This window comes from Ambystoma mexicanum, chromosome 7q (assembly GCF_040938575.1).
Source record: "Ambystoma mexicanum isolate Mex_15411 chromosome 7q, UKY_AmexF1_1, whole genome shotgun sequence".
Classification (NCBI taxonomy): domain Eukaryota; kingdom Metazoa; phylum Chordata; class Amphibia; order Caudata; family Ambystomatidae; genus Ambystoma; species Ambystoma mexicanum.
The window spans coordinates 1,117,849,902-1,117,872,926 of NC_090941.1; the positions used below are offsets into that span (position 1 = coordinate 1,117,849,902).

At 45.8% G+C, this 23,025-nt stretch overlaps 1 protein-coding gene across 4 annotated transcripts in view; it reads left to right on the plus strand.

Annotated features, from left to right (window-relative positions):
* APBB1 (amyloid beta precursor protein binding family B member 1) overlaps positions 1 to 23,025 on the plus strand; it is a 1,513,529-nt gene that overhangs the window by 394,572 nt on the left and 1,095,932 nt on the right. Inside the window, exon 1 of one of the 4 annotated variants that reach the window (XM_069640536.1) lies at positions 6,659 to 6,815. The exons of the other annotated variants lie outside the window; for them this stretch is intronic. Coding sequence (XP_069496637.1) covers positions 6,764 to 6,815 — 52 coding nt within the window. The 5' untranslated portion in view covers positions 6,659 to 6,763. Of the gene's footprint in view, positions 1 to 6,658; positions 6,816 to 23,025 lie in introns of those variants that run through there. 4 annotated transcript variants of the gene reach the window in all.

Below are 23,025 nucleotides of genomic sequence, written 5' to 3' on the forward strand. Positions count from 1 at the left end.
GTAACCTGATCTTCTTCACCAGGGGGAACAGCAACTGTGGCACCCCTCCCCACAATCACTCAGCTTGGCGGCATGGTGCCCGAGTTCAAGTCTTTAGAACATTTTAACTTGTCTGCGGATAACATGCGTATTATCCAGGCAGCCAGAAAACCCTCGACTAGGTCCCATTACAGAAGCAAATGGATCAGGTTCTGTCATTGGTGTTTAAACAAGCAATTGGACCCAACGGAGGCTACAATTGACACGGTACTGTCGTTTGTAGCCTTCTTCGCAGAGTCGGGCGTTCACATTCTGTCATGCAGAACTTATCTTTCAGCGATTTCCGCACCTTTCTACGGACCAATGTTCTTACTCTCTGTGTAACCCAGTGGTTAAGAGGCATTTTGCAGGCTTGACACGCTTTTATCCTCCAATTCGTATTTTGCACCCGACGTGTTTCGAACCGATGGCCACGGTGGACCTCAAGTACCTGTCCTGGAAAGTGTCCCTTTTGGTCGCTGTTCCGTCAGCAACGCGTGTGGGTGAGCTCCAGGCCTTGTCGGTGGAGCATCCCTTCTTTGTCTTTCACAAGGATAAGGTGGTCCTACGGACAAATCCTGCTTTCCTGCCGAAGGTGGTATCTGAGTTCCATCTGAACCAGTCGATCTCCCTGCCGGTCTTTTTTCTGAACCATGTCTCAGAGGCAGAAAGGGTTCTGCATTGTCTCAATGTCAGAAGGGCTCTTAAGTTCTATCTGGACAGAACATCGGAGCTTAGGAGTTCTTCTCAACTGTTTGTGACTTTTGGTAACCCACAAGGTAAGCAGGCATCTAAGGTGACTATGTCGGTGGATCGCCGTCTGCATTAAGGAGTCTTACACCGTCCAAGGGCTGAAGCCTCCTAAAGGCATTCATGCACACCTGCTGCGGGGCAAGGCAGCCGCGGTTGCCTTTCAGAAATATGTCCCCTGGGAGACCATCGTGAGAGCAGCTACTTGTGCCTCCCCATCTGCTTTTTGTAAGCATTATTGTCTAGACATGAGCTAAAGAGCTGATGCTCAGTTTGGTCTGGCTGTGCTGAAGAATCTGTTTCAGGAAGGTTTTTTTTTCCATCCGCCCATACTTCCTGTAAGGAGTGCTTGGGAATCTCCCATAAGTATGGAGGAAAGGGGACGGGACGTAGGAGTATAACCAGGTTACTCACCGTAGTAACCCCCTTACCCCTAGTCCATAGTCCCCTTTCCTCCATACTCCCGCCGTCCCCTCTAATAAGGTTCCTCTGTTACTGCTAAAGGGTCTTTGACCTTGCGATAGAAAAGGACTGATGGGCGATGCGCGGGGCGGAGCTGAGATGGGCGGGGTTACGGCCGCGTGCCGGGCCCCTCGCAAGAAAGAGAGGAAGGACAACATTTTCGAAATAATTTTGGATGCTTTTTACAAAGTTTCCAGTCCTGTCCCACAGGACAGAGAGATGCCCCATAATTATGGAGGAAAGGGGACTATGGACTAGGAGTAAGGTGGTCACTAGGGTGAGTAACCTGGTTATTTGTCTCTACAATGCTACTGGGAATAATGGATAAGGTGGATATTATGGATACACCCTTTAGTGACCATGCACCTATCTTGATGACCCTATGACACAAGATTGAACCCCTTTTTTATTGACCCTTTGCTAACGCTTATAGAAGTGGATCGTATGTACATCTCAATTAGATGGCATCCAAGGACATGCAGAGAGATGACCTACCTAGTGCAGAGGGACGTATGGCGAACAAATGGCGTATACACAACTGGTCTAGAGCCAGAACTGAGAGTGGAGTGGAACGCTATGATAATAAGGAATCATATTCTCACAATATTAAAGCGTTCCGTCCCCCGAGATTTTACAAAAATGTATACCTTCAATTTGAAAATTCCTAATACCAAACGGCAAAGAAATTGTGCTTTTAGAGCTCTTGGGTGACTAAATCTTTCATACAATGAGTATAAAAATAAGAAATCCAAGATCTGCTTACAATTTAGAAATATGATGAAATCTATTTGGTATAGCTATAACTTGATGGAAAATCAAAGGATGCTTGGATTATTAATTGAGAGACACTCGTAATATATATGGTCTCTATTAAACAATGAGCACCTAGAACAGACACGGTTGTTGGGAACGTCAATTTCTGCAGACGTTTGGGAAACCTTCATTGTCAATAAGTTTAAGTTACCGGTTATTTTTCTGGAATTCAATTCAGGAATCCTGGGATTGAGATGTGTTGATAAGATGTCCTTTTCATTGCATGATATAATACAGGCGATTGAGGTGCTCAAACCTTCAAGAGCTCCTGGACCGGATGGTCTCCTGGCCTGTATTTTAAAAGATGACCCTAAATTTTGGCCTGCAAACCTATATACTAAATTTGCAAATATTTTATCAACAAATATGATACCGAAATCATGGCTTAATGCGATAATTATACCTATATATAAAAAAGGAGATTTTAACCACCCAGCCAAATTTTCGGCCTATAGCTATTATGGACTCTTCAGCGAAAGTATTTGCAATCTTATTATTAAAGTACATTCAGGAATACATTCAAGAACAGGACATCCTTTCAAAATATCAAACAGGCTTTTGTAAAAACATGCGGACCTCAGTGAACGTCTTTATAATAGCGCATATTTTTACCACGTATAGAATGACCAATATTGGTCCGATTTATGTTGCAGCTCTCGATTTAACTAGCTCTTTTGACTCCATAATTAGAGAAGTGCTATGGATGAAAATGTTAAATCTTGGGTTTCCTGCAAAAGTGGTGCAGTTGCTTGCGCTGCTGCACTCTGACACTACAGTTTAGGTTGGAATCACTAAAGCGGGCGCACTGACTACTTTGATTTGTACAATGACAGGGGTCAAACAGGGATGCAATTTGGGAGCAACCCTATTCAATCTATATCTTTGTGATATGGATGGAATACGGGATGGGGCCAAAATGTACCCTGCCAAATTAGCTGGTTTAAAGATACATTGGCTATGTTTTGCGGACGATATTGTCCTCTTTGATAGGACCCCCTATGGATTACAAACTAAACTAAATGTATTTTTGAATATGCGAGGGAACACAACTTGGTGGCTAATTCTATGAAGTCCCGAATTATCATATTTCACAAAAACAAATTGTAAAATCCTATATCTGGAAGATTCTATGGTGAGAAAATGGAGCATGCCAGCAGCATTCGCTATCTTGGTTATCATCTACGAGAGGTAGATACTCTGAAATCTTGGGAAACATGGTTAAAAAATAAGGTAAGAACCTTGGCATCAATGATGAAGGTAATTTTTAAGAAATATTGCAAATTCTCATTGCTTCCTCTCATAGAATTTTATACTCTTAAGGTGAAACCAATACTATCGTACGGGTTGGATATCTGTTAGATGGATGTTGACTCTATTTTAAACAGGATTCAGGGTATCCTTTGGAAGAAGACCTTGGGCTTAGCTATGTCAGTCCCTAACTCAATAATACAACAAGAAATGGGCATACCTTCGCTGTCTGTGAGGTGGACATGGCGAAAATTAGTAAGGTATGGGGAAAATGTTACCTCCGTGCAATTCACTCTATTCTGATTTAAACATCATTCTGATGGATGGTTCCTTACCATAAATGGAGAAATGTAAAGATCAGATGGATAATATTCTTAAAGACATAAATTACGCATACGAAGAGCTACAGCTGGGCTTACCCAAAGTTAAGCGTAACATATATGATTTGGATTGGTCAAATACTTTAGATAATAATAGAACCTACAAATGATATGTTGATTATGCATTAATTACAAGAAAGAGGGAGTTGCGCGCACCTTATTTGACCCTATGTCCTTGTAATTAAATAAGAACTATTTACATGTGCTTTAAGTTGAACCAGTTTAAAGCCTTGGAACGTACCTTCAACTGGCACAAGAGTCCTGTACAATTGGGCAATATGAAATGTTGTTTTTGTATAAATTCTGGTCTTCAAGAAACGCTAAAACATCTTGTGGTTTATTGTCCTAGCTTCAAAGATAATAGGTTAAAATTATTTATTATCCGCAGGCTTCTGAAATTGCTAGATGTTTCTTTTGGGAAAGCGTTTTAGTTGGCAATAGCATATCCTTTATAGTCGCTCTATCTCAACTTCTATTTAGGATTGAACAAACTCTCTCAGAAAAAAATTCCCAAGTAGCCTAACGTTATGTGTAGTAATTCTTAAGTATAGAGCCTCATATAACTACCCATGTTTTTGGTGACATGCTTCTTTGTAGTGGAAGTGTGGATTTAGCTGTACAGTAAGTGCCCTTGTAACGGTGCTTCAATGTCTATGTATAGAGAGTCATTTTACTATCTATGGTTGTGCCGACATGGTGAAATCATAGTCGAAATGTTGAGTTAATTGTAATTAAAGTAACACTGTATAGGGTTTTCCAATGTCTACGTATTTAAAGAGGAAACTACATAAAATATTTTGTTGAGAAATATTGCAAAGTAACAAAGTCGTTTTGAAGCCTAATGAGTTGATATTTTATGGGTAGATGTTTTTAATTACATGTTGCTCATGAATTGATTGTATTTTTCTTGTGTTTCATTTTCCTTTAAAACAAAAAGGATTTGATTTTGTTTATGTGAATAGGTTGTTCTTTTATTTTGTGTTTTTGTATTGACGTGTTTGTTGTAAAAGTTGACTATTTATTTTGTACAACTAAAAACAACTTTTCAATAAAAATAAAAAATATATATTTCTCCGGTTCTGGCGACTCGTCATTGGCTTTCTGTAGCTAAGCGTGTCCATTTTAAATCTGTGCTTATTTCACAGGGCGTTGTGTGGGGTTAGAGATGAATATTTGTAGCTCAAATGTTGACTCTTATGTCCCGTGTCATCTTTTGCGTTCTAAAGACAGATTTATTAACCACGTCCCTAGAGTCCTATAAATCCAGATCGGTGGGTGAGCCTTTTCAGCTGCTGCTGTAAAGCTCTGGGACGGCCTTCTGTTGACACTCGATCTACTTTAGACCACTTCTCCTTTTGTCGCTCCCTGAAGACACTGCTGTGTTTAAAAGAATGCTCGTGGCTGTTTTTGTTTGCTGTTCTGAAGTCTTCTTAGTGCCAAGATGCCCCTGGGCGAATGTTGCGCTATACTTTGTACAAAATGGAAACCTAAGATAACAAGGGTTAGCCCTCCCCAAATGTAGTTTTCGTTGCCCCCTGTCTCACTCCCACTTTCCTTCTTCCTGCTCTCTTCCCCACTCTGCCATTACTCTCCACCTATTTTTGCTCCTGCATCTTTCCCTCGTGTTGCTCCTCACCCATTTTCCTTGTTCCTCCCGCTTTGTGTCATCTCAATCGCACGTTCCCTCGTTCCCCGCTCCCTGCTCTCTTCCCCACCTATTTCTGCTCCTGCATCTTTCCCTCGTGTTGCTTCTAACCCATTTTCCTTGTTCCTCCTGCGCTTGGTCATCTCACCCCCACTTTCTATCGTTCCCTGCCCCTACTCTCTTCCCCGTGCTCTGTCGTTTTTCTCCACCTATTTCTGCGCCTGCATATTTATCTCCTGTTTCTCATCGCCCATTTTCCCTGTTCCTTCTGCTCTTGGTCATCTCACTTCCACATTCCCTCGTTCCTTGCTTCCTGCCCTTCCCCGCGCTCAGCCTGCAGCTTTAGTTCCCTGCTGTTGCTTCTAACCCACTTTCCTTGGTCCTCCTGCTCTTGGTCATCTCACGCCCACTTTTTATCGTCCCTTGCTCCCTGCTCTCTTCCACGTGCTCTGACGTTTTTCTCCACCTATTTCTGCGCATGCATCTTTCCGTCCTGTTGCTCATATCTCGCCTCCAACTCCCTCAGGGTCAGTCACTTATCCAAGCAACGAGTTGGTGGTAGATCTCTCTCTTCGGCAGGGGCCTCCCTCTGGAACAGCCTTCCTGCCTCCCTGTAACTTGGGGAAAACCATCTCCGGTTCCGGAAGCAACTCAAAACCTTCCTCTTTGCTTCTGCTTTCTCTCTTCCTCTCCCCTGCTGATTCCTGCCTGAAACTGCACTGGTTACAGGGCCTCTCTCTCTGCTCACAGGCCGGCCCTGCCAGTTGCTCACCTGCACTGCCTCCCTGGCAACTCTGCACTCGTAGGCTGTTTATGTATCCCTACAGTCCCCCTACCTGCCCTCATGCCTGCACTTACCTTGCACTTGCCACTAGTTGGCCGTTTTTTTTTCGTATCCGATCCCATGTATTGCACTTTCCCCTCTCCCTGCACCCTCCCATGCACTGGCGCGATCTGAATGACACCTGGCCTAGTAGGATCGTTATCTTCTTCCCCTGTTACCTCTCCCTTGCCTCGTCGCGCCTTGAAACACTTGTGTATAGGCGCGTTATAAATGCCCTATCATATCATATCTCACTCTCGGATCTCTATCGCGCTCGTCGTTTCTTATCTTTTCGCTGCATCTTGTGCCTGTGTCGTTTTCAGGAGCTACTCCGGGCTCCCTCTCACTACCCGCTCCATCACTTGCTGTCCTTTACAGCCGGGGCTCACCTGTGGCTTTCTCCTCCTAGATCGTGCGCGCCGGGGAATCTCCCTGCACCCCCTCACTACATGCCCGTCTGTCGCCTTACGCGCGCTGTGCCTCCTCCTCCTCCTCCTCCTCCTGATGAAATCCGGATGAACCGCATCGGGGATGGAGGGAGACCTCGTCCGCCCGTGTGTACCTGCTACAGGGGCGGTGATGCGCTGAGGGTGCACGCCTGAACGGGATGGGCTGCCTGCCATCATGTACACAAGGGATTACTTCCTGGCCATCATCCTGCAGGATGAATATCCAGGTAGGCACCGCCCGAATACATCAACGAACTGTCTTGACTTCATAGTTTGAGTCGCATAGAAGAGGAGGGAGGGACGGAGCAGTGGGGTCTTTTTTTTATAGCAGCGGAGCTCCCAAGTAGCACGGCTTGTGACGGTCTCTTGCTGTCGCTAGCGGAGTGGCAGCGAGTGTCCGTACAGAAGCCTGCTGCTGTCTTGCCACCCCTTGCAGTCGCGCTGCACATCCACCCACGCCACGCGGCATTGTAATGACTCTAGGATGTTTATTGGCCCCCAGGTCCCTGGGGCGGCCTTCCTAGCGCATCCGTTGCCATGAGTAACGGCAACAAACATCAACTAATAAACGGTGTGGTAACTGACGGTTTGGCAAAGTGGAGAAATGCGGACCTTGTTGGGACACTCATCTCATCAGAATTATGTGGTACTTGGAAAATACCTTTTAGTCCAAGCTGCGTCAGTTCCCCTCCTCCAAGTGCATAGAAGCAGCTTTGATACACTAGCAGTTGTACCCGTGCTTCGCACGGCAATTCCTCCAGCAACAACTCATTGGACGAGGGTATATTTATCGCTTATACTTTTTACATTGTCTCTACACCATGGAACCTCCCACATGTCAAATTTCACGTTTGTAGCATTTTGGGAAGTAAGATATATGAAAACTGCGCCTTTCTGTTACACCAATAACGAAACCACCTTACGCTGCTTCCATGGTTCACCATATTGCAGGAGTTAATGAGACACTTATAATGCGAAAGAAAAATGATTGGTAGGCGTCTAAGGAGGACCTACGAAAAATGGTGTGGTCATTGTACTGTTGTGATTTGAGAATGAGATTGCGCGAAGGCTGCTAAGTAGTGAAATATGTTTTACGAATTTTAAATATAACATTGAAATAACAGCACACACGTTGTCCCTCCTTGCGCACTTTAATCGACAACTCCAGGACACTTACCCATGTCACACTCCACAAAAGAAACATTCAACTTTCCTGGCAGCAAAAGGCTGCAACTACTGTATTGATGTGAGTTAATACGAGGGGTCGGTAAATGACTACACCGTCAATCTTCTGGGCTCTCCTTTGTTTCCATGCTTAGACTTGCTTTCAAAACCCCACACAGGGCCTCCTTTGGCCCAGGCTCTCCCTGGGTCTTGTACCCTGGAGCACTATTCCCACGGCTTTAAGTGGGGTGGGGTGGGGCTAGCTGGAGCTGAGCCCCGGCAGTCTCCCGAAACTTTGATCGAGCAAGGGCCCTGCCGGGGCACCCTTGGCTCCCACTCCCACTCCACCAGCAACCCGACAGTGAGGAAAGACACTTTATTTATTTATGTTTTTGATACCCCGTGCTGGGGATTCAAACTCAATCCCCGCCAGTGACAAGCCAGTATTGCATTATACGCAATTAAAGAGATCCTGGATTTCTTTTGTTTCATTCAATAGACTGTTTGACACACTCAAACAGTCTTTGTGCCAAGCAGTCTATTGAATAAAACGAAAGAAATTGAGCACGTATGAAATAGCACAGTGCGACACAACACGGGCTTGCCACCGGAAGGGCTCGGGCTCAAACCCCAGCACAGGAAAATACATTTTAAAAAAAAAACAACAGTGATGAAAGACACTTTTTGTATTGTTCCGTGCTGGGGAAGTATCAGGCCATGCCCATCATTTAGGTCCAACCGTCCCTACAGGCCTCCCTCGATTTCTCACCCCCCACTTAAAGCACTGACTATGCCATTACTACACTTGTGGCCCTGGCAGCTCTTTTGTTAAAAGGATGCACCATGTAACTCCTCTATAACTCTAGGGCAGCTACAGCCGCTGTTCAGTTTACACACCTTCCACCTCCTCATTGGCCATTACTTGCAGCAATACTATTCCGATGCACACCTGATACTCCCCCTCACGGAAGTGCCATACCTATGTCCCCCAGGTGAACAGTAGCCATTTAAAAATACCCACGAGTCCCGAGTTCTTTATCAATCACACTGCATAACTTTTTCCCTGTTCTGAAGCCTTCCAGAGGCCTCAAGCACCCTTCCCTTGTGCCGTCTTGTTCCCCTCTAACTGTGCATTGATAGAATTTCAAACCAAACTTCTCTGTTTGCCAATTCGCTCCCCAAACCAGTGTTTCCAGCATCACTTGCAATAGTGGCCTCTGTCACCCTTTGCCTAGGTACTTTCCTCCCACAAGTTTTAAGATCTGTCCTGCCACAGTTTTCAACCCTTATGTCACCATGAAGTCATGATACTGTTACTTTCGCTAAGATATATCTTGGTTATTATGGTGGCTTGTTAAGTGAGCACCCTGATTTCATGCCCTTAATATACAGTCCTACCCCACAGTTCTATGTAAAAAAACAAGCTCTTTGTTCACAACTCGAATTTATTGAACTAAAGAAATTAAAGGTCGTTCCCCAACTTTACATACAGTAAGTCCCCACCATGCTGCACAATAACCGGCAACTTGTCTACAGAAAACAAAATTAACCCGCCTGCATGAATCTCACTATTTCTCACACACATGCATTCGTTGTCAAGATCAATTTTGGTATATTGTAAGTTTTGAAGAGCACTAGACATTCTAGTTATGCTTCTACTGCTTGTTTGATCAGTATATCAAAATCCTTGACTTCACATAAAAATCTATTAGTCACAATTACAAATGAATCAAAGAATTCTGCTTTCCCCAATAACGCCAGCAATTTTATAGAATCGGAACAGTGGCATGTCTAATTTCCAGTATTGGCCTGGTACACTGGTCTGCTAACCTGTGTGCAGTTTAAAGGGGTGGTCAGAAAGGAAAATGAACTTTTAGGAGCCTGCTTCCCCACAGCCCTTTAACAACTCTCAACTCAGAGCTATTTCTCTTTCTCTCTAACAGTGTGAGTAATTGTTTTGGAGAGTGTGAAGGCATCAGGAAATGAGACACAGACAACCAATTTAATTCTCTAAATAAAATAGTTAATTTTCAAAAATATCAGGCTGGAGTAAGACCTAACTTGCCCTATGCTAAGGTGGGATTTCCCTACCTTAATGAAACTAAGGATAGTCTGTGCCAGTAAGTTCAACTCAGTAGTCTGTCTGTCCAAAACCTATATTTGCCCTCACAACTAAAGATAGATAAATGTTCAGGGATTTCGGCAACAAAAGAAAGTGTTCCAAATAAAGTTCCAAGCTTCTTCCAACTCTTGGCGTGCTTTCCAGCTTCCCGTCCCTAAATTCAAAACAGTTCAGAAAGGCCTCTGGGTTCCCTTACCCAAGAGGTTAATGCAGTTCACACAGGCTCGGGGTTCCCTTCCCCAAGCAGTGGGCTCTGCCAACTTCAAAAGTCCTTGTGGTTCCCCTCCCCAAGAGTTCAACACTTCCAGTTTCACAAGTACAATTAGTTCAAATCTGGGTCAAAACAGTTTCAAAAGGCTTGGGGCTCCTTTCCCCAAGTATTCAACATAGTTTACAAAGTCCTTTCCCAAAGAAGCTAGCTTTATCAGCTTCCAACCCATAACCAGCTCAAATCTCTTGTCTTTCAAAAATGGTTCCAATTAAATTTTGTAATTTTTCACGACTTTAATAATTCACACAGATTGCTCTTTCTCATTAACTTCAGCAACCTTGTTATAAATGCAGCTTCTTTATCTCGGCTTTCTTAGGCTCTTTCCAAATAGGGGTTACTTGGTCTAGGCTCAGTTGTCGGGCTGCACGGTCCACACATTACACGTCATGCAAACTGATAATCCTTGGCACTCTGTTACACCTCTGTACTCATCGGGCTTTCTTGCCAACACAGGTTTTATCTCTCTACACCTGTCATTGGTTAACACTCATTTCTGATTCTCCTTGGTAATGTCTTGACTTTGCCACAACGTGTTTTCCACACACGTCACTCCATGGTGTTCACCCTTTTCCACCAACCTTCTTTCACAGTATTCCTAAGTGCTCATCATTTGCTTTCACTTTATTCATAAATGTTAATCACTTGTTTCATAAATGTTCATTAGTTGCTTTTCACTTAGTTCATATATGTTCATAGCTTTCCTTTAGTTCACTCTTCAATATTACTTTTTGTACTCTTAGAAGTATTCATAACAATTTGTAGCTTGTTCGGCATTCAAAAACACCCTTTTTGGGCACCAAACACAATTATCATAGGTTTCAGTTTGTTCGGCATTCACGTATGCATTCTTGTAGCCCCTGGAGCGCCCCGGTATGAGTTTCCTTTATTCCACGCACCGGTCTGGGGCCACACCTCCGGGCATCTTCTTTCTTCTTATCGTCTTTACTTATCTCTGCTTGTGCTTTTCGGGAGCCTGGCGAGCGGCACTCGCCGCCTTCGGACCTTGCTGCCTGTTGCTTGCAGCTCAGCTTTCCCCTCGCAGAAGCTACCAGCAGCCGGCACTGCTTGGGAGCCTTTAGTGTCCCACGGCTCCAGCTGTGGACACAAGGAAAAGGGGCACTGCAGGTGTCTCAACCCTCTCATGGCCCGCTCGGGCCCCAGCGCCACTTTCTCCCTCCTCCTGCACACAGCGTACTTCCCGCCGGTCCCTCTACAGCTTGCTCTGCGTCCTGTCCTCCAGGCAGTTTTCTCTCCCCTTCTCTCTGCCGGTCTCTCCTTTTATGCAACTGTAGCCTGTTAAATGGTTGCAGGTGCAAATCCTTGTATTAGATTGCCTGACCGTAATCAAGCATATTAGCTGGACATGCCGGACTCTTGCCATAGAACTCATCTACAGTCCTCCTCCTCGTCTCAGTACAAAAGTGGTGAGAACGAATAGGCGTTTGCATTACTCCCAGTCGCCGCCTCCTATCAGTCTTAAAGGGAAATGGTTGTGGGATGTTTTCTGTGTTTGAAAGATGGAATGACTGACTGCAGGGGTACATCACACCCATTTGTTTCTTCCTTGTTTTATGACTCGGATATTTCTCTGTATTAACATGAGGTTGATGTATGTTTAACTTGCCCACATAAGGTGCCCTCCTAGTCAATCTCTTCCTTGATGGCATTTTCGAGGGTCATTTTGAAAGGACGGAAAGGGGAGGGGTTGACGGTACACTATAAAAGCTTCTGGGACTGAAGGTTCATTGTGAAAGGGAATCGGGTGATACTGTGTCTCACCTAAGGACATCCTCTCTCAATTCCCCAAATCACCTCCACCCAGGTGATCCTCCCTCACATATCAGGATTCCAATCGGGCGTCACACACTGGACCAGGACACTTGGTCTTACCCTGGGATGTGGTGCTCAATTGGAATGCTTTTTCTTGAATTTCAATGAATTAAAATTGAGCCGGTACCCGACCCGTCTCGCACCCCTTTTACAAATACCCCGGGTCACAATGGACCATGAACCAGGCCTGTTGGTGAAGCTACAATATTTATTTTTAAAATTCACAAAAATCATACATTTTAATATTGGCCAGCAATCAACAATGGGGTGATAATTGGAATAAAAACTACTGAACCTACACTTGGTTAACCTTCTACATGAACATAGCCAAAGCACAATTGACTAGGAGCACTTTTTGAATTAGGATAGATAGCACCCAAATTAAGGTTCCCCCCTGCAATGATCCCTCAACCCACCAATAATCGAATTCTGAGTGGATAGAAAGAAGCAGCAGGTAGTCAGGGATAAGCGGCAGCAAATAGAATCAAAATCTGACCTTCCTTCACAAAATAAGGCCTAAAATGACACTTGGATTTTGGTAAATAACTATGTGTGTTTAAATAATGACATGCATATGTTTTATCACAGTAACAGGGATGTTCGATCACTATGAACCATAAGGTAAGGTATCACAAAAGCATACAGTTCACAAAACAGATTGAAATGGAAAACCTTGTGCAGCCGAATTCGCACATGGAAAAGTTGATTTTTTCTAGTTTGCAGTTTTAAATGTAAACATGGTTGTTTCGAAAAACTGGTGAAAAACACTGAATCGGAATGCGGTTTTTGGGCAGGGTGATAGATGCACTGCACACGGACGACACAGAAGTGAAAGGAGGGCTCTAGCTGGTGAATTGTTAGAGATTTGCAAGATTGAAGAAAGTTCACTTTGGGTGAAATGATGCTGTGGAAGAGAGAAAATCAACAGAGAAAAGAATAGGTTTGACTTAAACTAGATCATTAAGACTATATTGTCAAAGAGAGACACAGTAAGATCCAAGGTTGATTTGTGACGTCAACCTTGTCACCCCAGCGTTCAACTTTAGGTGGAAATTAGTTTGATTACTCAAAGTATAACTAAGGGCTTATGATCTACACAAGACAGAATTATTAGAGCGATGGCGCTAGCACTTAGAAAGTCAAGGACAGAGTGTACAGAGAATTCTAACAAGTTCCCAGGGAATGGATAGTTTTGCTTAGAGAGTGGAATAAAGACAAAAGGGTCAAGTTGGGGAGACTGTGTTCCTCTGGGATAGGGAGATGCTCGCATTCCACGCTTGAGTTTTGGGATTTTGGAACAGTCAGGGTTCTGGTCACCCGATAGCGGATTCTCCTGGCAAAGGTCTGGTCACTGGATGGCAAGTACAGCTGGATGCAGGTAGTGGACAAGCTGGTCAGGTCTCAGGATGCTAAAGGTACCACAGCTTTTCCCCCCCTTTTAATGGGATTTTAGTGGGATTTCTGGATCAAGGCCTTTGCTGATATGGGGTCAGCTATGCTATAGTCTTGTTGGAGTAGAATCTGTTCAGCTATGCTTTGGCCTTGCAGTGGGATCTGGATTCAGCTATGCCTTGGCCTTTGCAGTGGGATCTGGAGTCTGGCAGGATGAATGTAGAAGATCAGGAACGCATGAGCAGGAAATTCAGGAAAGAGTCTGTCTAGAGTTTTGTCAACTACCTTTTTTATAGAGCATGGTGACATCTTAGTTATACGGCAGGGCAGGCTTAGCTAAGCACGCCTCTAAACAACTGGATTGATCAGGGGAGATAGTTACCACCTACCTCATCTTGTTGGGGTTCAAGAACATGTCAGATTTATGACATGAGTCTTACAATATCCAGAACCTCCTCCAGTTACTTTAGCTAACATCCAGTTTTACCATAAATGACACCTTTGTACAGTTGGGGCCTTTAAATAAATTACATAAGCAGGCTACTTATTTTATGCGGAACATGCCAGTCCAACTCTACAATTTGTAAAACATTGCTTTGCCCTTCTAATCATTTTTAGTCATTTTAGTGTGCAATATTCGGCCTAAAATTCTTTAACTTTATACATGTGTATGGATTATCATTAGGCATATCAGTATAGATTTTCGCATTGCATTATGTACACTTTCCTTGGAATATCCACTTCTTTGCCATTTCTGTTCCCAACATGGCAGTGAAGTCTACAACTTCTTAAATTAAAGCCCATAAAATCACATTTAAACGGTTAACTTTTTACATTTTTGCGAAGTCCTGTGGCAAAGATAAGTCTTACAAATTTTATTGATAAGTCTTTGGAAGCAAATGTTCAGTATTGTTCCCCATATATGGGCATAGCTTCCAAGGCCGCTCTTGAGTTGACTTTGAAACTCCCAGCAGAAGTAGCGGGCAGGTGATATTTCTCACTTCACACATCCATGTCCCAGAAATCCTATTGTAAGAAGCTGGAGCACAGACCGAAGTCTGCCAAGGTAGCAATTATCACTTGTGTGTTCTAGGATCTTCTGTTGCTAGCATCCTCCAAGCAGAAGGCTGTTTTGGGCTGTCTTCCCCCATGTAGCCACTGCCTTATAATTTCTTAACTTATTTTTGTCCTGAATCAGAAGAAAGCCTGCTGAATAGAATAAAATGAATAAATAAATAAATATGTATTTCTGAGGCTTCTGGAATCTGCTTAGATCACATGCTGTGCATAGGCCCACATCTAGTGGAAGCTGCAGAGTATTAGTTTGTTTTTCGAAACTCGAAAATGGGCGTCGATACAGGACGTGCCAGTAATACTATCCCTAGTGTGACGTCCACTGTACCCATGATCCCGCACACGTGTAGGACCTTTGGATTGTTTTTTCCACCATACTTGTTGGAAGCATTGCACGGAGTTCCCTGGCTTTCAGCCATTTTTCAAAAATCGATATTAATTTCCCCGTTCTTTCACTCCCACGTCGTGACATCGAAGATCGACACCGGTCCGAAGAACAAACAAACGGCGAGAGCTGCACGACGGACTTTGGGCCTCGGAAGGCCTCTGGCCTCGGCCCTGCAAGTAGGGAGAGTGGGGGTTGGTAACATACTCTACACCCTTATTATTTCCCACACACAAGCCCACTGCCACTAGGTGCATATGGAGAGTACTCCATTTAAATTTTGCCCCAAGTGCAACCGCAAGTACCCTTTGGTTGACAAACACGCCACCTGTAACCTCTGCTTGCCGAGGGATCACCCCGAGGCTAATTACAGAGTGTGTAGCCTGTTTAAGCGAAAACACTAAAGGACCGCTCCACTAAATGTTGGGCCCACCACGCCAGGCAACTCGAGGCCATGGAAGCGGTGGGTGCCTTCAGTGATGGCAGCGACGCCGTACTTACGGACGGCGAGGGCACAGAGGTGTCGAAAGACGCCCAAGCACTAGTCCCCGACCCCGGAGGATTCTCCGGCAGGGCAGTTATGGGGAACACACCCGGTGACACGTGCGCTACCCACACTACTACTACACATAAACACTCTAAGTCCAACTGCGACTCGACAAGCGTGTCGAGCTCACGGAAAAAAGAGGCACAGAGAGAGCGGTCCACGGAATCGGTGTCTTGTGGGCGTTCCAGGTCGAGATCGCCGAACGACATGAGGCAACTGTCCACAGTTGCCAAAAGTGCCTCGCTTCCCCAAGTCACGTAGGTACGTTCGTCAGAAGACAAATCCGACCTCCACCCCCAGGCCGCACACCAGAAGTGGGCTCTGGCAGCCCGTTCGGCGTCTGCTTCCGAGTCCCGACGTGCACACTCGAAAGAGGGAGAGAGAGTACCCCCGAACCTGGACGCCAGGTGTCGAAAAGCTTAGAAAAGGTGAAAACTTCAGGAAAACACTCTTCTACTCAAGGGGAAGGGGGTAAACAGCAGAACAAGTCAGTACACTCTACTTCCGCACCACAGACACTTAAGTCTTCAGATAAAGAAAGTTCCAAGACCCATGTCTCTGCCCCTAAGGCCAAATCTATTCCTCTCACTTCTCACGTTAGGGAAATAGGAGGGGAACCTTCACAAGAGGTTGTCATCCCCAGCTCCAGAGAATGGAGCAGTGAAGATAAAGACAGGGTAATGAGGAGAATGTCTTCCCTGGCTGATTTCTACTCTAAAAACCCAGAACATTTCCTCACTTACTCTCCAGACAGCGCTACTCCTTCAGGATCCAAGGAACCTCAGCCTCCTAGTAAAAAACCCGGTTTCAGGCTCCAACTCGGGGCCTGATTTCAGACCCTTACTATATACAACCTTATCAGTATAGTGAGGATCCACAACAATATACTGAGGATCCGGACTTCCAATTGTTGGACGGCCAAATAGGGGTAGATTATTATGGAGATGACGAGGGCCAGGATGTGTAGGAGAAAGACGTTGCAGAAGTCTACAATATAGACTCTCCTGTTCACAAAGAACCGCAGGTTACCGACTCTCCAGTAGATAACCAGCAACTTCTAAATAAGGTCTTGGCTAAAGCGGCAGAGCACTTCCACCTCGACACTCAGGGGGCACAAGAGGAGAGGGACTTCGCAGAAGAGCTAGTGGGAGACAAGAAACCCATTGCTCAAGCCATTCCTATTCTCAAATCAATCCAACGTAGAATTGATCCTTCCCTTCTTAATCCTAATCTCACCAGGGCTGTAAACCCCAGAATAGAGATGATGTTCAGGGCCGCCCAGTCAGACCCTCTTTACATAAGGGGTCAACTGAAGCCCGACTCCTTAGTAATTACTAACACCAGAAGAGAGCGGGGACACCGCTATCATCATCTGAGGCTCCCCCAGACAAGGAGAGCAAGAGAATGTATGGGTTAGGAAGGAAGGTAGCCTCCACATCCGCTTACCAAGCGAGAATCGCCAACACCACCACTCTGCTGGCAAGCTATAATTGCCACCAGTGGGAGCAGGTGGCTGCTCTCATTAACTCCGCACCGGAACCATTAAAGGGTCAGTTGGCCCAGATCGCGTCGGAGGGTAGAGCCGTGTCAGGTTGCATCCTCAAGACAACCTTTGACGCCGCAGATAATGCAGGCCGGCTCATAGCAGAGAGCACCTTCATTAAGAGGCATGCCTGGCTAAGACAGTCAGGGTTTAAACCCGAATCACAGGCGACCCTTATTGACATGCCGGTCGAACCGAATGTCTTGTTTGGTAAAGCGGTAGAGGACGCGCTAAAAGCTGCCGAAGACGAGTATGATACTCTAAAGTCCCTGGGACAATTGACGAATAAGCCCACTAATCAGAGGGAATGGTAATTCTCGTCGCTAACAATACCAAAATTCACAACGGGGCTCCAATTATACACAGGGACAGGGTACATCATGGGGTGGCAACCAGCAGACTACCCGGAGTTGCAGCAGAGGTAACAAGAGGGGCCGTGGTAAAGGTAGAGGCAGCCCCGGCAGAGGCGGTACGCCTCCCGCAAAGCAGTGACGTTCCGCTCAGGGTCCCTTCCCACGCATCCCCAGTAGGGGGGGAGGGCGCATTTCCAACTTCACCCAGGCATGGGCAGGGATCACATCGAACAGATGGGTGCTGTCCACAGTGTCCGCAGGATACTGCATCGAACTGCTAGAGCGCCCCCGCAACCACCCTCCACGACAAAAAATACATTCCCTGGACCACCAGAAGATCCTCCTCGAGGAAATCGTCAATCTTCTCGCAAAGGACGCGATGGAACTCGTCCCGGGCAACCAGGTAAACAAGGGTATCTATTCAACTTTCTTCCTTGTGCCAAAATAATATTTGACAATGCGCCCAGTATTAGATTTACACCCTGCAAACAAGTATGTCAAGCCCCAGAAATTTCGCATGACTACTCTACAAGAGGTAATCCCACTCCTAAAAAGAGGGGATTACTTGGCAACATTGGACATGAAAGATGCTTATTTTCATATTTCCATGTTCCCAGCGCACAGAAGATTCTTGCGCTTCAAGGTGGACAGTCAGCACTACCAGTTCAAGGTGCTGCCCTTCGGTATAGCCTCGACTCCAAGGGTATTCACCAAGGTACTGGCGGTGGCGGCGGCACACCTACGTAGGGAGGCAATCCCAGTGTACCCTTAACTGGACGACTGGGTCATCACGGGAGAAACCCCAGTAGTTTGCAGATCCAACATCCAAAGAACAATCAACCTCCTCTTCGAATTGGGTTTCTCTATCAACGAGAAAAAATCAAGCCTGGTGCCAAGCACCTCCAAACAGTTCCTAGGAGCTGTCCTAAACACTCAAGAGGGGTTGGCCTTTCCATCAGAGAAAAGAATTCGTAATATACTACTGCAAATTCCTCAATATCACTCCGGTCGCCAGATAAGGGTGCGCAAAGCGATGCGTTTGCTAGGCATGATGGCGTCATGTATTTACCTGCTCCCCCACGCGCGCCTGCGCCCCATGCAAGAATTGTTGGCGAAACAGTGGTCTCAGGCAAGTGGTCAGTGGGATGATCTAGTGGTCATTTCGCCAACACTTGTACAAAGTCTTCACTGGTGGACAAGAGAGAACCTGTCAAAGGGGAAACCCTTTTACGATCCGGAGATACAAGCTGTAGTCACTACAGGCGTCCCTGTCGGGATGGGGAGCACACCTACTTCACCACACAGCTCAGGGTCTCTGGTGTCACACAGTGGCCAAGAATCAGATCAATCTGCTAGAGCTTCTGGCAGTCTTCAGTGCGCTTCGAGCATTCAAACCCCACCTGTTGAACCTGTTGGTACAGATCTTAACAGACAGTACAACAGTGATGTTTTACATAAACAAACGGGGAGGGACTCGTTAGCCAAATCTGTCCAGGCTTGCCCAGAAAATTTGGACATGGGCACTCGGGTGGAACATTTACTTGTCATCTCAACATGTTCCAGGGGATCTCAATTCACTAGCAGACGCTTTGAGCAGAGATCCCCTCCCAGAAGAACACAAATGGTGTCTGCACAGAGAAATCGTAGAAGATCTCTTCTCACAGTGGGGTTTCCCCACTATAGACCTATTCGCCACAAGCGAAAACAGACAATGCCGAGGATTCGCATCCAGGTTCCCGCAGCCAGACTCCAAGGGGAACGCCCTGTGGATGAACTGGTCAGGGATGTTTGCCTACGCTTTTCCACCAACTCCTCTCACGAGGAAAGTGGTCAACAAGATGCACAGGGAATCGATGACGCTCATCCTAGTTGCTCCCATGTGGGCGAGACATCCGTGGTTCCCACACCTGCCCAGACTAGCAGCATGCAAACCCATCAGACTACGTGCTGGCACAACCTACTATCCCAACACCAAGGTCAAACAGTGCATCCTCAACCCGGCTCAATGAACGTGGCAGCATGGCTCCTGAAGTCATAGAGTTTGGACATCTCAACTTACCACAGAGTTGCATGGACATCCTAAAGGAATCTAGGAAACCAAACACGAGACACTGCTATATTGATAAATGGAAGAGATTCGTTATCTGGTGCCAGAATAAGCAAATCAACCTGGTTTATTGCACTCCTTCCAATCTTGTCACCTACATGCTCCACATTCTGGATGCAGGGTTGGTATTTAATTCACGCAAGGTACACCGGCGGCGCTGTCAGTCTACACCACCTCCCATAACAGAGTTTTGTGGTGGAAAGTACCAGTGGTTAAAGCCTTCATGGAAGGGGTAAAGAGACTCCACCCTCCAATTTCAAACCCACCACCTGGATGGGACCTTAATGTGGTGCTTGCTAAGCTCATGGGTCCACCCTTTGAACCCATGCATAAAGCAAGTCTCGAACACCTGACCTATAAAACTGCCTTCTTAGTAGCCATTACATCCATAAGAAGGGTCAGTGAAATTCAGGCTCTGTCAGTGCAGGGTTCCTTCCTTTACTGTTCATAAGGATAAACTGGTTCTACGAACACATGCTAGGTTCTCACTGAAGTTCATTTATAAATTCCACGTTAACCAGTCCATTGAGCTTCCGGCCTTCTTCCAAGAACCCAAAAGCTCTGCTGAGGTGAAACTACACACTCTAGATGTGTGAAGAGCGGTCCTCTACTATGTTGACAAGACCTGGCCGCTAAGAAAAACAGACCAACTGTTTGTCTCCGTAGCTACAGGCAGAGAGGGAGATCAAGTCTCTAAAGGTGCCATCTCCAAGTGAATAGTCAATTGTATCCAGCTATATTGCTCCCTTTCTGGAAAGACTCTGCCTTTTACGCTAAGAGCCCACTCTACAAGTGGTATTGGGGCCTCTCTGGCTTTCATTGCAAATGTACCCCTTGACACCATTTGCAAAGCAGCTACATGGAGCTCTATTCACACTTTTACTCAGCACTACTGCATTGACACTCATTCCAAGACAGATACTCTAGTGGGACAAGTGGTTCTAAGACACCTGTTTGCTCATGACCCTTCTCACATCCCACCTCCTTCTCTAACACTGCTCGCTAATCTATGCACAGCATGTGATCTTAGCAGATTCCACAAGCCTCAGAAGGGATACATTACTCACCGTAATCGTATTTCTGATGCTTGTATCTGCTTAGATTCACATGCGCCCGCCCTTCCTCCGCTCTGAGAGAAGGCGCATGGATGCTTGTAGTCTTATCTGTCTGCTTGGATAACCTGTACTCGCGCTACTCCTCATGCTACCTCATGTCAGGAAAAAATACAATCTGAGGGTCCTACACGCGTGAGGGGTACAGTGGACGTCACACTAGGGAAACTATTACTGGCACGCCCTGTGTCGACACCCATTTTCGAGTTTCAAACTCCCCTTTCACATTGCTAGGCAAGGATACGTTTTCAACATTTGTACTTTTAAAACTGGCATTTTCTTCTGTGGTTTGGAAAAGCCCATTTAGACACATGTGGCGAAAGCCAGCATTTTTCCTTTCAAATTCGGTTTTTCCATCGGACTTCCCAATATTGTTTTGAAGCCATAGTTAGCTTCATTGTAGGCAGCTATTTGTTTGAACACAGATGCACTGAAATTGACATAGGCTCATAGGGCTGGAGTTTCTTTGAATTATTGATCTTTGACACTGTGTAACTCAAAAAGTAAAGCAATGAGTGTCTTTTATTTTCCCAGGTTTGGCCTGACAGAGCCAGTCATTCAGGGGGTCACGCTTTCCTCTGCTGAAGCATAATGGGGTATGAATGGGCATGGCAAAGCTTTATTAATAACAGTAGTATGATGAAAAACAGATGAAAATAGCGCCAGAGCAGCATTCTTTTTAATTTGAAACTTTCCCTTTTCATGGGAACTTTTTGCAAGCAGCAGAGCAGTACTGCTTTTATTCGCTTCTTTTGGGTGCACCCCAGAACATACTGGCACCTTTCTCTGTGTGCTCCCTTTTCCAACTCGCCCATTTTTTGTTTGGCAAGATTGTGCAGCCATCATTTTGTCGCTGCAAGGCACAGTTTTGACGCAATGGTGCCCCAAGGAGCCAGCGCAGCCATTTTACTTTTGACTGCAGAAGCACAGCTTGGTTATGGAGAAATTCTGTTGAGTGGGCCAATTTAGCCCACAGGATCCAAAAGCGATGGCCGTTCCCTGGCTACCTGAGCAGAGGATGTCGGGATGGGGAGAAGTGAGGATTCCCTCCGGTTCCTCACAAGAGGCAATTGGGAGAATGGCTTGAGGCATAACTAATTCTAGTGTAGCTGCCACAACACTGATTGAGTGCTTGCTAATAGAGAGAGGCAGGAATGAAGCCTATTAACATTTTTCTTACTGGCTGAGCTCCATGCTTGACCCCACAATCCAACCAGAAGAGAAGTAGGCGAAATCAACAAGTGTGCTGCAGTTAAGAAGTGCAAACAGTAATGTCCTTACCTGTTGGTGTGGTTCGCTCCCCACCTTCAACGTAACTCTTTACTCTGCATCAATATTAACTGACATATCCTGTAGCACATTGGTCTGCACTGGCCGTTGATTTGATTTTTGATCACTACCAACCTTGTTAACTCATGCGTTCATCGTTGCTGACCATGTAATTGAATTGATAGCTGCTGGACATTTTGATAGCGGATATACGGTCTAGCAAACCTTGTGAGTCTCCGGATAGTGTGTTTGACGGAGGGGCTTGCAAGAGTTCTGTATAATCGCTTTTTCAATGCTACCTGCTTGTTCTTTAAAGATTGCTCGCTGCTGGCGTTGTAATTTAACTGTTGGTCGCTTTGGGCTGTTTGGTTTGTTTTTTTGGTTGCTACTAGCCTTGTAAATACTACTTTTAGTCGCTCACATCCTCAAGAAGCTGCACTGGCTACGCCGTCACCCACACATTATGTTCAAAGCAGCCTACATCTCCTATAAAGAAGTTGCAACCATAGCTCAACTTTTCTGGCTGGAAAAACTCCCCACTGGAGGCCAGCACATCACCAAAAGCCACAACATTGCCAGACTGGAAAATAAGAACCACAGGAGGTAAAAACAGGAAAACGATCTTTCTTCTTTGCACGCCGTCTCCGGTGACCCACATAAACTGCTTTTGACACTCAGTCTTCTACGTGCTTCGACCGAGTCTGCTGATTGTCTCAAGCCTGGCTTCCCTGAGCCGTTGCTGCTACATGACTGTGTAGCTGTGTTCCAGTCTGGCCCACTCAACACCGAAGTTGACAAGCTCCTTACTCATTGTCTGTGACAGGTCAACCTTCACGCTCCGCTGATTCTAAATCTCCTGCCGTTGCCGGTCTTCTTCAAGCCTTGTGCTCTTGCCGTTGCAAAGCCGCACTGGGTTTTGGGACCAGTCATCCAGCTCACTGACTTTATTGTGCATTTGTTAGGCGCTTATACAACGTAAATTCTGTTTCAAAGCGCCCACAGGGAGGGAACATGGTATTGAAAACTTGCTACACTGGAGGATAAAGACAAACCTACTAGGCCCTGTGAGCATTCAGAGCATGCAAGTGCAGAGAGAGTAGAAGGGAAGAGGGAGTGGGAGGCTAAGCGCTGGAGTGCCCGTGCTCGTGGTTAAGCAGCAGATGTAAGTGCCCAGTGTAGGAAAAGCTAGGGAGTGTTCAGCTGCAATAAGCGGGTAAGTACTGGCCTACAGTGGCATAGGCCAGCGAGTGCGAACACAAGTGCTCTGG